Source organism: Epinephelus fuscoguttatus, linkage group LG13 (assembly GCF_011397635.1).
Source record: "Epinephelus fuscoguttatus linkage group LG13, E.fuscoguttatus.final_Chr_v1".
Lineage (NCBI taxonomy): Eukaryota > Metazoa > Chordata > Actinopteri > Perciformes > Serranidae > Epinephelus > Epinephelus fuscoguttatus.
Window position 1 is genome coordinate 27,762,130 of NC_064764.1, and position 13,054 is coordinate 27,775,183.

The 13,054-nt window shown below is 42.5% G+C and overlaps 1 protein-coding gene across 1 annotated transcript in view; it reads right to left on the reverse strand.

Moving 5' to 3' along the window:
* Positions 1-44: 44 nt before the first annotated feature.
* The window catches only part of mgat4a (alpha-1,3-mannosyl-glycoprotein 4-beta-N-acetylglucosaminyltransferase A), a 49,069-nt gene continuing 36,059 nt past the window's right edge, over positions 45-13,054 (reverse strand). Inside the window, exons 7-16 of the mRNA XM_049594528.1 lie at positions 12,144-12,219; positions 11,353-11,467; positions 9,709-9,839; positions 9,509-9,616; positions 9,342-9,416; positions 7,728-7,846; positions 4,598-4,676; positions 4,220-4,280; positions 2,568-2,680; positions 45-2,445 (exon numbers count right to left, since the gene is read on the reverse strand). Of these exons, the coding sequence (XP_049450485.1) occupies positions 2,419-2,445; positions 2,568-2,680; positions 4,220-4,280; positions 4,598-4,676; positions 7,728-7,846; positions 9,342-9,416; positions 9,509-9,616; positions 9,709-9,839; positions 11,353-11,467; positions 12,144-12,219 (904 nt within the window). The 3' untranslated portion in view covers positions 45-2,418. The remainder of the gene's footprint in view (positions 2,446-2,567; positions 2,681-4,219; positions 4,281-4,597; positions 4,677-7,727; positions 7,847-9,341; positions 9,417-9,508; positions 9,617-9,708; positions 9,840-11,352; positions 11,468-12,143; positions 12,220-13,054) is intronic.

Genomic DNA, 13,054 nt, shown 5'->3' on the forward strand with positions numbered 1-13,054 from the left:
GAACTGATGGGTGTATAGGGGTTGTCCATTAAGGAAAGAGTTCCTTTTTCTTTCTTTTTTTTTTTTTTTTTTTTGGTCTCCAGTCCACTTTCCACAAATACAGTAGGGGGATCAGAGGGATCACATGACCTGTTCATGCCGTCTGCATGCATTCAGTTTCTGTTTGTATGTGGATCCAGGACAACAGGGAGAAGCAAATCCTGTTAGCAGTACTGAACGTGTCTTTCTCCTCTCAAAACAACATGTTCCACCATTTAAGTGGCCTCCTCTCATCTTCTCCCAATAACAAAAATAATAATCTGATGAACAGGTGACGAACAAGCTACTTCATCTTTCTCGAGTACAGCTTGAGTGAGATGGTTTGATCAGGGGGTGGAGGAGCCTGCTCTGACCAAATACACTGTTTATAAATTAGAAATAATAACCATGCACTGAAACAAGATTAGCAAAATGCCCCATCTTCACGTCAATTCCACCAAAAGGCACTTCACTACCCCCGTGACTAAACCACCAAGATGTAAAATGAGTGAATCAAAAATAGCTTCCACTCAGAACATTGGCCACACACACAAACACAAAACATGTCAAGTGAATTTTAACAAACTATTAAATGAGGCAGGACAGATAGAAAGAGTGAGGGAAAGAAAGAGATAATGTTCATTGCTTTTTTTTTTTTATATATATTTACAATCAGTGAAAGTACTACACAACCTCAGCCAAATCATACAACAAAAGGCGCACTCTGCAGTGATCAGTAGTCATAATATTCTGTCCAGTGGGAAAACAGATACTTGGACAAAATGGATTGTTACGTAGATTTGGAGGAGTCAGTGAAAATGAGCATCTAGCGTGGGAAGATGGGAAATTTAAGTACAATGGTGAAGGGTGTGATGGTAACAAAAAAAATAGTGAAAAAGCAGTGCAAATCACGCTGTTTTCAGATGGTAACCTGGTACAAATCCCCCGTCTCTCTTCTTTTACCAATCTACACAGATATTGTTCTAAACATCCAATCACTAATTGGACTGTGTATGTCATTTTAAAAATGTTAGTTTATCCAGCAATCAAAGTGCAGGCAAGAGTGAGAGATTGGAATAATGTTGCTGAGACAATTTCAAGGGACCTGAATATAAGGCACAATTTCTCCAATTTTGACCCACAACTACGTCAACAGAATCTATTCACAACTCTCCTACCATTCAGTTTGTAAGAAGTAAATTAATAGTTTTAGTTGTAATGTTTCAAGTGAAAAGAAACCGGTACAGACTGAACCGAGCTGCTCACACCAACTTCACGAGCAGCTGTAAAAACGAACAGAAAATGTACAATAGCAATTTAGAAAAACAAAACAGTACACAAATAAAACAGACTCTGAACTACCATAAACATCTCTTAATAGAATAAAAATATATTTTACCTCTTGTACAAATTAAAGATTTATTTCAAATAAATTAAGTCACCTTCATAGATCGTCATAGCTGTAATAATATATCAATATAACAATATATTCCTTCGGGAAAATGATGCCAAGGCAATGTCTGATTGGTTTACTATAAATGGACACTGAGGTCATACACGGCCTGTCAGACACGAGGTGAGATAGATATGGTATCATGGTACTTATTTTCTTGATGGATTGGGGTAGTTACCACGAAATCTGGCCTACAGTATGGTCAACGTTGTCACTGACTGGCTACAGGCAGGATTTTGGAAGCTCATCCTGAGTTTGTGTTTCAGGAGGAGTGGAGTATTCGAGAGTGGCTGACAATACTCTGGGACTGAGGGAAACGTTGTTGCTTGGGCTGGTGTTGATCTAGAGCTCCGTCATCTCTGTCGAGAACGAGGGCAACTGGCCACTAGTGATGACAACATTCTTGATCATCGTGGGCTTCTGCTGAGGCGCTAGTGACAGTGCAATGCCCCAGCGTGCCCGAAGGTGGCAGCATTGAGTAACAGAGGAGGATTTGGCAGCATCTACACCAGTGGCCAGGTGACTGGTTCTCCCCCAGATGTGATGATTTGTCCTCCTTCGTCCAAGCGGTTTCTGATTGGGTTCAAAGCTGCTGAGCAAACACAGTCACTTTGAGAGCCAGAGCTGGGAACGGATGTCTTCACACACTCTGCTGTTGTTCTTTAGGACAGTAGTATTCACATTCTCACAAATGAATTAAGAGCACAAGAGTGAGGGGAGGGATGCAGAAAGAAATGGAGAAATCGATCGATGAGAAGCAAAACAAAGTACATTAGGGAAAGAGCGGGGGACAGAGAGGTGGCGTTCCTCAGACAAGCTCAGACGAGCAACTCTAGTGGGCTCTAATGACTTCACTGCTGGTTGCTAGGTGCCAGAGGCCCTGCGTAAGCAGTCTAGGAGATTTTGGTCCCCCAGGGGCCATGATTCATGTGCCCGCTCCAGAGCAGTCAGCCGGCTATCCTCTTTATATGGATCTGCAGGAGGAGAGCAGAGCATCACTTGTGTTATTGATGATAAAAAAATGAGGCAGCATGTGTCCGCAGCAAGTTGTCTCTCTCATTTGATTGGACAGTCGTGGTGTGTGTGACTGGCTTACTTCACTGAGGATGGCCCACACTGCTGAGTCTTTGAGAACAGTAAGTCGAAGTGCCATGATAGGGTTGAAGGCAGGGTCCACAGCTCCCTCTGCCACACCCTTCTCAAACTGACCTGTGTCGAAGCACACACACACAAGCAAATATGAAGCACTTTGAACCTCATCTATAGGGAGTGCACTGCCAATAATTAACAAGTCACAGGTGCTGAAGGGAGAAAAAACATCAACATCAACTGACTCACTGAAAGAATTTGAACTTTATTCAACCATCATGTTGCAGCTCAAGGCCTTTATCATTTTTTGTTTATTTTTAAAGGTCCAGTGTGTAGTTTAGGGAGATGTACTGGCAGAAATGGAATATAATATCAGGTTGGGAGAGAGTTACTGCCTCAAGTGAGGGAGTTCAAAGTATCTCGGGGTCTTGCTCACAAGTGAGGGTTGAATGGAGCATGAGATGGATTGTCAGTCATCCATTGTGGTGAAGAGGGAGCTAAGCCAGAAGGCAAAGCTTTCGATTTAATGGTCCATCTACGTCCCAACCCTCACCTATGGTCATGAGCTCTGGGTAGTGACTGAAAGAATGAGATCATGGATACAAGTGGCCGAGTTTCCTCTGTGGGGTGGCTGGCTTTGAGATAGGGTAAGGAGCTTGGACATCCGGAGGGAGCTTGGAGTGGAGCCGCTGCTCCTTCGCGATGAAAGGGGGCAGTTGAGGTGGTTCAGGCATCTGATCAGGATGCCTCCTGGGCGCCTCCTGTTAGAGGTGTTCTAGGCACATCCCACTGGTAGGAGGCCCCGGGGCCGACCCAGAACATGCTGGAGGAATTATATATCTCATCTGGCCTGGGAACACCTTGGGGTCCCCCAGGAGGAGCTGGAAAGCGTTGCTGGGGAGAGGGACGTCCGGGGTGCTTTGTTCGGCCTGCTGCCCCCTCAACCCTGCCCGGATAAGCGGATGAAAATAGATGGATGGAATATAATAGGTTTGTTTTCTTAAGATTGGATTCACCAGAAAATAAGATTCAGTGTGTTTTCGTCACCTTAAAATAAGTCGTTTATATCTACATACGGAGTAGGTCCTCTTCCACAGACACTACCATGTTTCTACAGTAGCCAACATGGACAAAGCAAATACAGGCTCTATATAGGGCCATTTGTATTTTGCATTTTTGTGTCGGCCACTGTAGTTCTCCTACACGCTAGGCTCATGGAGGAAGTTTAAGTTGGTTGCAATGTGCAAACTCAGCTGCTAGATGTCGCTAAATCCTACACACTAGACCTTAAAGAAATTACATCTACAAAGAAAATGTAACAAAAAAAGCTAATTAGAAAAATTCAGCAGAAGAATAAAAAGGGGAAAATGGCTGCAGGACAAGCAGAAAACTTCAGATGAAAACTGAATGGTATAAACAGAAAAGAAGGCTGTAACTGAGAACATTACACACACTTTGTACACTGTTACTGTAGGCACCATCACTGTGAGTGTGTAATCTGATCATGATGTTTCAGTGTGTTTGTATGCACACACGCACACAGACACACACACACACACACAGACACACACAGACACACACACACACACACACACACACACACACACACACACACACACACACACACACACACACACATTAGGCATCAACTCCACTTACCAATCCTGTAAAAGCGGTCTTCAGTCCGTTTGTACTTCTCTTTGGTCGGCAGTCCAGGCTCCTAACACATGAACACAGTGAGAGATGGACGGTCGGGTGAAATATGAGACACAAATGAAAATGCTAATGATTTCTCATTTGAGCAGCACTTAAACAGATGCTAGCATCTGCGCTTGCACTGGGAGTGTGAATCACAACGTGAGAATGTATTGCCTCTGGCAGAGCAGACAATTCTGTCACGCTCACATTCCTGTCAATAATCAATATGCTACGTCCCAAAGAGCAGCCACTCAATGTAATCTAATCAAAACCGTTTGCACAGCACACCACAGACGGTTGACAGACTCTGTGTGTGTGTGCGTGTGCGTGTTTCCCTACCGAAACAGGCAGTATTTCCACTGTGGTGTTCTCGATCTTGTCCCCTGGGTGCTCTTGGTTACCGCTGCGAAACAGGAACCTGCCAATCAAATCAGGCATTCATTTCAATATTTATATTCATGGTTAGCATTGTAGCACTTCTCCCCTCATGGCAGCTGCCACACAGATACAAGCCATCAAGTCACTTGTGGACAGTAGGTTAGTTAGGCAAGTTATACTCATGACATGAAACACTGGGTTATAAAAAAACCCAGTATGTTCACCTGTTGTGTCACTGGGGGTTAACTCTCAGAAGGATATATTTTCAAAGCCTATGCCTTAGATCTCATATTCAGGTTGTAGCTGCAGGTTTTAAACATTAAAATTTCCAGTATTTCTGCCTTTTTAGCCAGCTGAGGAATCTCAGTAGATTTCAGAGCAGCTGGAGGGTGATTGGAATTCACATAGCACGGTGTGGAATATGAGCTTCACTTTGGATTTGGGGTTCAAGGTTGGCGAGATTCAAAGAAATAAACGATCATGCTTCCCTTACTTCATCCTGGGTTCACACACTTTCACCAGTGACTTTGCAAAACTTTTCCATAACTTTTTAATAATATTTTACCCCATTTCCATGACTTGATGTGAGCAGTTTAAAATAGACAGGCCTATAGAGCGATACAGCCATATGCAAATTTGCAGATAAAAAACCTGTTAGGGCTTGCTAAGTTCACCAGCCTGTTTTAAGCTCCTGCCAACAACTAGCTGAATATGTAAATAGACCAGACCGGCTTTGCAAAATGTAAATGCCACAACCCACTTTGAGGGATAGAAAGCTGATGATCCTGTAGATGTCAATGTAATTTGACCTGTGTTTGGATTATAACTTTGACAAGTTTACATGCATTTATTTATGTTAAACAAACTTTGTCTTATTAATATGTAATAATTGTCTTGCGACCTTGCCTGAACCTGAGCATCCGTGTTACTTTAATAAGTTGAGGCTGATTGCCTCCATGTCCCTTCAGGCTTCCTCAAAAATGTTCAATTTTTTGTCCTTACTCCAAAAAGACAATATTCCTACTAAGGTGTTTATACATGGCTAATGAAAACTAATATTACACCAATGCTCCAGTTTACTTGCAGCCATGCATACTCTGATTAACATGCCCTTACATGTCGTTTATCATGTCAAAATATAGAAAAGAAAGCCACTTGTCATTTTGCTTCTTTGCAACAGATAGGATTTTGTAAGGTCTTCTTATTGGTAGTGGACTTGTTGGACAGTGAGAACAAAGCCTCCCTCTTTGATTCCTTAAACTACCTTCTGGACAAGGTCAGTGTTGTGGTATTTGCATATAAGTAAAAACCTGCCTATGTCCAAGCCTTTCATAATGTTTCAAAGTAGGTGTGTTTCTCCCTCAGACCAGAAATGTGGGCTTTTCATTTGGGCATGCATCTCTACCCCACAGCCTTGCAAACTGTTGGCAAGTTGATTTGTGAACAGTGTATCCATGACAACGCACTGAGCTGACTGTAAACTGACAAGAGGTAGCGTGTCAAACTGTGGTGAAAACCCCAAATGCGACATGTATTCTGAATGCACTGAATACAAATTCAAAGAATGCTGTTGAAAGCTAAATAATCCCACATGTCTAAATCAAAAAATGCTTCATCCAGAAACAGAATATGCTGTTGCCATGACCTGTATCAAATTCAGAATATAGTCATATTCAGAGTAATGGGGGAATATTAGAGTCCATGTAAACATACCCACTGACACAACACACATCTAAACATGTGCAGATGCCCAAATTATGACAACTGTCACCAGCATTATTTAGCAATTTACCACACTGACAGTGAATATTCACAAATCTTATGTGCCTCAACTCACAGAGTGGAAAGCCTTGGCTGAACCGCTACCCAACAACTTTTCGGTATTTCCTGTTTCTCTCTTTATGTGAAGGTGTGTTTCTTGCCTTCAAAAGCAGGCGCAGCCTCTCTGATGACACGATGCCAATCTGGTCTATCATGTAATGCTAGAAACGTTCAACAGTCACACACACACACAACACTAGATTTTAAACAAGTAATACAAGGAACACATTTTGCTTAACGTTAAAAGACATGTTTAGGGATTTCATCTTCTTCTTTTTTTAAGATTCTTTTTTTGGCATTTATGCCTTTATTAGACAGGACAGGGCAGGTGTGAAGGGAGGGGGGAGGGCGGGGACGACATGCAGCAAAGGACGGTGCCTTTGTACATGTGTCACCTGCTCTGCCTGCTGTGCTGCTGGGTGCCTTCTGAACGTATTCTAAACAATGTAAATTCAAATCTTACCTAAAACATTCTGTTAATTCCAAACCATTTCCAGGCCTGGGAAACTTCACAATTTCACAATACTCCAGGAATTTCATGACTGTGGTAAAAAGGTTGTTTGCAGGTGCATCGTATTTACTTGTATTTAAATGCTTAGTGGCCGGAGAGGAGGAGACAGAGGCTGTGACAAACCATAGAGCATGCTGTGTCTCTCGAACAACTGCTGATGAGATGTTGCTTAATCAAAAAGAGTCTGAGTTGGTGTAATTGATGTCATCCAAAGCAGACAAGACACTCCAGAGTCAGACAGTGGAACTCTAGATGGCCCCTTTCCCACTCGCTGCCACTTAATCGCTGAGTGACTGACAGTTTCTCACACACGCTCGTCTCGCCATCCTAACATTATCTTTGCAAAGAGCGGTGGATACATTCATCACTGTACAACGAATCTCCACATGACCAAATATTAACATTTCTTCCAGGTCTGCTCTGATCCGAGCCGTCAGTTTCGCTATCAGCTCTCTTTATATTCACTGTCTTGCTCCCTCTCTGCCGCGGCTCCACAGAGAGTAGGAGGCTGGCCCGAGAATGCTTATTTTAGAGCACTCTCATTAGCTCGGCCTGATCCCTGAAGAGACACACAACGCGCACACACAGCACACACACTGAAGCTAAACCTGCATCACTGAAGGGCAGCAGAAAATAAGAGGAAAGACAGATTTTTGCATGTGCCTGTATGAAATTAAATCCTGTGTTCACAATGACAATACATGCATGCTCATCATATCATCAAACACATCACAGACAGTTAAAGCCCTTCATACGTACTTCTCTATGCTAACAGGTCGGTCAAATTTGAAGAGGATGTAGTCTCCTGCAGTAGGCGTGATGGCCCAGAAGAAGTCCTCTCCCAGGTACGTCTTCTCAAGCGTGTGACCCTGATACACCTGTGTGACACAAAGCTCATGTTTAGTTACAGCTGTATCACTGATTATGAGGGTGGGTGACATTGCATTAAAGGTCCGTGTTTATGATATAAATTATTAAATGATATATTTTGGGCGGGGCAACACAATGGTTTGAGTTGAAGGTGTGAGAAAGAATAGTATCAGTAACATTGTTAACACTGTGCTACATTACAGAGAAATACAAACTGTACTAATGAACCTTCATTAATATAGGCCTATATTTTATCTCCAAGTGCACGTCACACACTGAGCGAGCCGCCTGTTAATGACGCTGTGGGCTAATGGGCATGTAGCTACTTCCATGTTTCAGATGATACGTCATGTTTGTAGTCGACCAATGAAGATGAGTTTACATATCACCTTGGGTCCGTCCTTCACCTTCTCAAAATGATCCCACACTTTGGATTTCCTGCCCGACGTGTTATTAACTAGTCTGTGGAATAACTGCAGGTACCAGCCCTGGAAATTAGAGGCCGCACACATGCCGCATTTTTAGCCGCCTGGAAAACGTGAGGTTGGGCTCTGGGTGCTACTCTTGTGCCTTTCCTGTGCCAGCTTTAAAGAGCACAGATGTAAAGCTCTGGGTAGCCCTGCACTAACATGATCAACTTTTCCGTGTTTATCAGACTGAATATTTACAGAAGGAGGGAAATATATCTGTCGGCTGTTATTGGTTTGTAACGTGACTCCTGTCTGACTGCTGAGCGTGGCCACTTCCTGTGTCTGTCCTTTCAAATTAAATTCCCACATGGTCCAGTTATACAGGTTTTGATTTGTTTAGACAAGACACAGCTCCTACAAATTTCATGTTTGTTTTTGTTTGTTTTTTACTGTGACTAAGCGACCAATGAAATCTTGCCAACTAATGACCTTTCTGGTCGACTAACATTTGCTTGACTATTAGGGGGCGGCCCTAGGCCATTCTCGTTTTCGCATTGGCCGCTGTAATTAGCAGCCCCTCTGTGATGGCAGCTTCAGAAAAGCACTGCATTATTCAGTGTTTGAACTGGTTTAAATCACCAGGTCTGTTTGTTTAGGAGAGGAAGAGACCTTTGCAGATAATTTAGCTTCTGGTAAAAAACCCTCTGAACATTTAGATCTTAAGTTATCAGAGAGAAAGTGAACACACATTAGCAGGTGCTGAGCTAGCAGCCTGTCTCTGACATGCAAAACAGCATTTGAATAACACTGATTTGTGAGGCAAAATTGCTTTCTTCAGTGTTTTTTGCCCATTTTAATCACCTAGTCAGTTTGTTTTGGAGAGGAAGAGACCTCTGTGGATAATTTAGCTCCTGGTAAAATCCTCCTGAACAATGAACACCGAAGGAATTTAGATCAGGAAAACTTTCAGGTGGTTGCAGTCTGCAATACTCACTGTAATTATTGTTTTTTAATAGTTATTCTTATGAACTTAAGTACAGATAACCACAAATTAAGGTTCCAGATATATATGAGTGGAGCCCTGTCATGATACCTTCACAGAAGTGGAAACCTCAGCCGGGGGGTTGACATGCATCTTGTGGAGCAGTGGCTTCAGGAAGTCCTTGTCCTGCAAAAAGACAGAGGGGGGAAACCAACGTTTCTACACAGGAAGTAGCCTCTACTGTTACAAATAAGTGACTGTCATGGCAAATGACTCACTGTGAGCTTTTGGATCTTTCCAGCAAGAGAAGAATGGAGTCCTACGTGTTGAAACAGGGAGGGTCTGAACCGCACACGTAGGCTGGACTTCTGCCGCTCGCAGTGTTTCTTTAAATAGATAAAAAAGGGAAGAATGATGATGAGACCCATTCTCCAGAAAATGACACTCATCATATTAGCACAGTCATCACAGTGCATACCGCATCTTTCTCCGGATTGCAGACTTTGACCCAGAGAATATGGTCCAGCAGCCAGTCGATGGGCTTCTCCTTGTAGAACATGAAGATGAACTCAACGATGAGGTTCAGGTCTGGAGCCTGGAACATTTTTCCTAAAGGTATGAGAGAGTAACCGAGGTTTATAGGTGTTCATTAATCCTGTACAGAAGCATTCAGCATCATTAACAACAAAATGATTTAAGCATTAAATGAACAAAAACAAAAACAAGAAAAGACAGTTTCACTTAGACTAAAAATAAACCCACTGCTTATTAACATATCATAGTGATGTGCTTAATGTGGATTAGCTTCTCCCTGCCAAATCCAGGGTTCCCACACCTTCTTAAACATCAAATTAAAAGGACTTTCTGGGCCCAATTCTCTAAAATTTAAGGACCCAACACAGCATAGTTTGAGACAGGGATTAGATTAATTACCCCACCAACACTATGAATGTTTATAATGAGAAGTAGCTGGTGTTACAGAAGCTCACAGACAATAAACATGACTGAGGCTTGAATGTGTGAAGCATAGACTATAAAAAGATGGACAACACATCTCCGCTTCCTCCCACTGTACAAAAATGAAGCCAAAATATCCCGGACACAGGCACTGCCATGTTGCATTTTTGGAGCCAGAGTCTAAGCCATTGATGAGGAGCACACTGACTGACACACACAGCTGACAACCATGACGTCATACCCAGTATTTATAGCATTAAGTAACTTATTAAACCTATCATCAGGACAATGAACACTTGAGCAAACACCAGCATGATACAAGTTACCTTAAATGACAGAGACCACCTTTGAAAAAGTGTGTACTTTGATCTTTTATTTTGGCCTGTTTCCCATCCGCTAACATGGAGGGGACTGGGTTTATGACCTGAATTGCATCCAGCCATTCAGTTTTGGGGAAAAAATTCTAAATTTGACATAATGTCATATTCTGTTTGGATATTCAGAATTAGGACTTCTCCCGAATCTAGCATGTAGCATATGCTGATATTTTTCAGGTTTTAGGAGCATTCTTTGGACATGTATACAGCGCATTTATACTATGCATCTCAATTGAGGTTTTTACCACCGTTTGCACCGTTAGCTTTGTAGGAATATTGGAAAAGTTTGTGTATCCAAACCAAGTCAATGGTGTACACTTCTCAATTGCACTGTGTTACACTGTTCGACAGTATCAAAAAAATCTAAAATCAAAACATCAACTTATATTCTTGCACAAAATATATAAATTCAAGTACTTTCAATAAGCCATGTCTTTTTATGTCTATTTTCAAAACCTTAACCTTGATTTTGTTCACTCAAATTCACACTTTCAAGGATTTCAAAGATGCATGGAAACCCTGGAAATCACAGTCCTTTCCAATAACCCAGTTTCTATGGTAATCAATATAATTTCCATCTTTCCTTTGCCTGCGGCTCCAAATCCATGATGCATGTGACTGTTTATCATAAATCCCACAAGTCCAACAAGTTGTTTTGAAAAACTTAATTCAAGTTCACATAATGAGTTAACAATTTAGGCAGGAATGTCATTGCTTTGCGGATCATGCTTCAATTGACAGAGCCCCGGTGCATGCCAAGTATTGATCAAGTGCTTAATGGACTGTACCAATGAAGCCCAGCTGAGAGAACTCCAGGATCATCCAGTCCTCTGACGAGAGCTGCAGGGCAAAGTTCTTCATTGTGGCAAAGTAGTTGGGCTTGGCCACAATGTCGTCCTCCAGCTGCAGGGACAGGAAGAAGAAAATGTGAGACAGGAGAAACCTCTCTAAGAGTCTGGGTTCATTGTTGATGGAGAGGATGAGAGGCAGCAGGGAGACTCCTCTACTTTCACTCAAGGACAACACTCTGAAATGAGCTAAGGGAAACTTCTGAGTCGCTACACTAAACTAGAGAAGCAGCAGATGTCAGACAGGTAATACCTCTTCCCTCCAGGTGAGAGCACAGAATGGAAATGACATACTCCATGCATGAGACAGAAAGATAGGAGATTAACAACACAGTGAAACGAAACCATGAATGGCTGGCGTTAGCACTTCAAATCTGCTCAGAGTAAACGTTTATATAAACATTCCCAAATTGGACGCCTAGTTTCGCCAAGAGGACAGATAAGAGCTGTAGAAGTCTAAGAGGATTAGGCTCAGAATAAGTGAAACTGGCTCCGGTCTGATGAAAACAACACTGGCTCTGATGAATGACTGCAACGACACGCATTTGCTTCAAGTGCTCGGCATGTTTTAATTTAGTGTGACACGCTCCAAACTAAAACGAAACTGGTGTTTGCCTGGTAACAGGCTTTCACGCTGACACATGAGTAAATGTCTACAGAGCCCCTCTTAAAAATGCACTCAAACAAGTTGCTATGAGAACATTTATATTACTCATTTGTCAAGGACATACCTGGACGTAGTAAACTCCCTTGCTCACAGCGTACATCATGAGGAAGGAGTAGTCCAGATTCTGCTTGGTTCGCCATCTGGGCAAAAAAAGAAATCAACACGTATTAAAAAATTACACATATTAAAAGTCAGGTTTTTCCTGCATAGAAAATTACAAGGTGGCTGCCTTCATCAAATTTCATCCAGCCTCCAGCTCTTGACAAAACACTATATTCAGACAAGCATTACACTTCCTGGATTTCTGTCATTTATAACGGCAATTGCAACATTATGCTGACGAGGTGGCAGTATCATAATCAGCACAGTGCACAGGGACATGCAGTGCCAAACCTGTCAAAGAGGAATAACAGAGTCATCTGCTTTGGACCACAGCAAAGTGATAGACAGCCTGATATGCAATAGTGTTGCCACGGGTGACGTCTGTGTGACACTTTCATATTGCCAGTTGGAGATCATAAATAGTCTTTTGTGAATGCTATTACATGTGCCTCTAAATCTGTGTGGGGTTCAAACCCAACGGTGGGGGAGCTCTTCTCTGTGGAGTTTGGAGTTTTTATGTTCTCCCCATGTCAGCGTGGGTTTTCTCCGGCTGCTCCAGCTTCCTCCCACAGTCCAAAGACATGCAGGTTAATTGGTGACTCTAAATTGTCCGTAGGTGTGAATGTGAGTGTGAATGGTTGTCTGTCTCTATGTGTCAGCCCTGTGATAGTCTGGGGACCTGTCCAGGGTGTACCCCGCCTCTCGCCCAATGTCAGCTGGGATAGGCTCCCACCCCCCCATGATCCCGAACAGGATAAGCAGTTATGGAAAATGAATTAATATTACACGTGCCTCTACATCTGTATCTGAACACCATCTTGTGCTGTGATTATAATGTCTACACCGGTGAAATGTAAGGAAATACAGATTCTA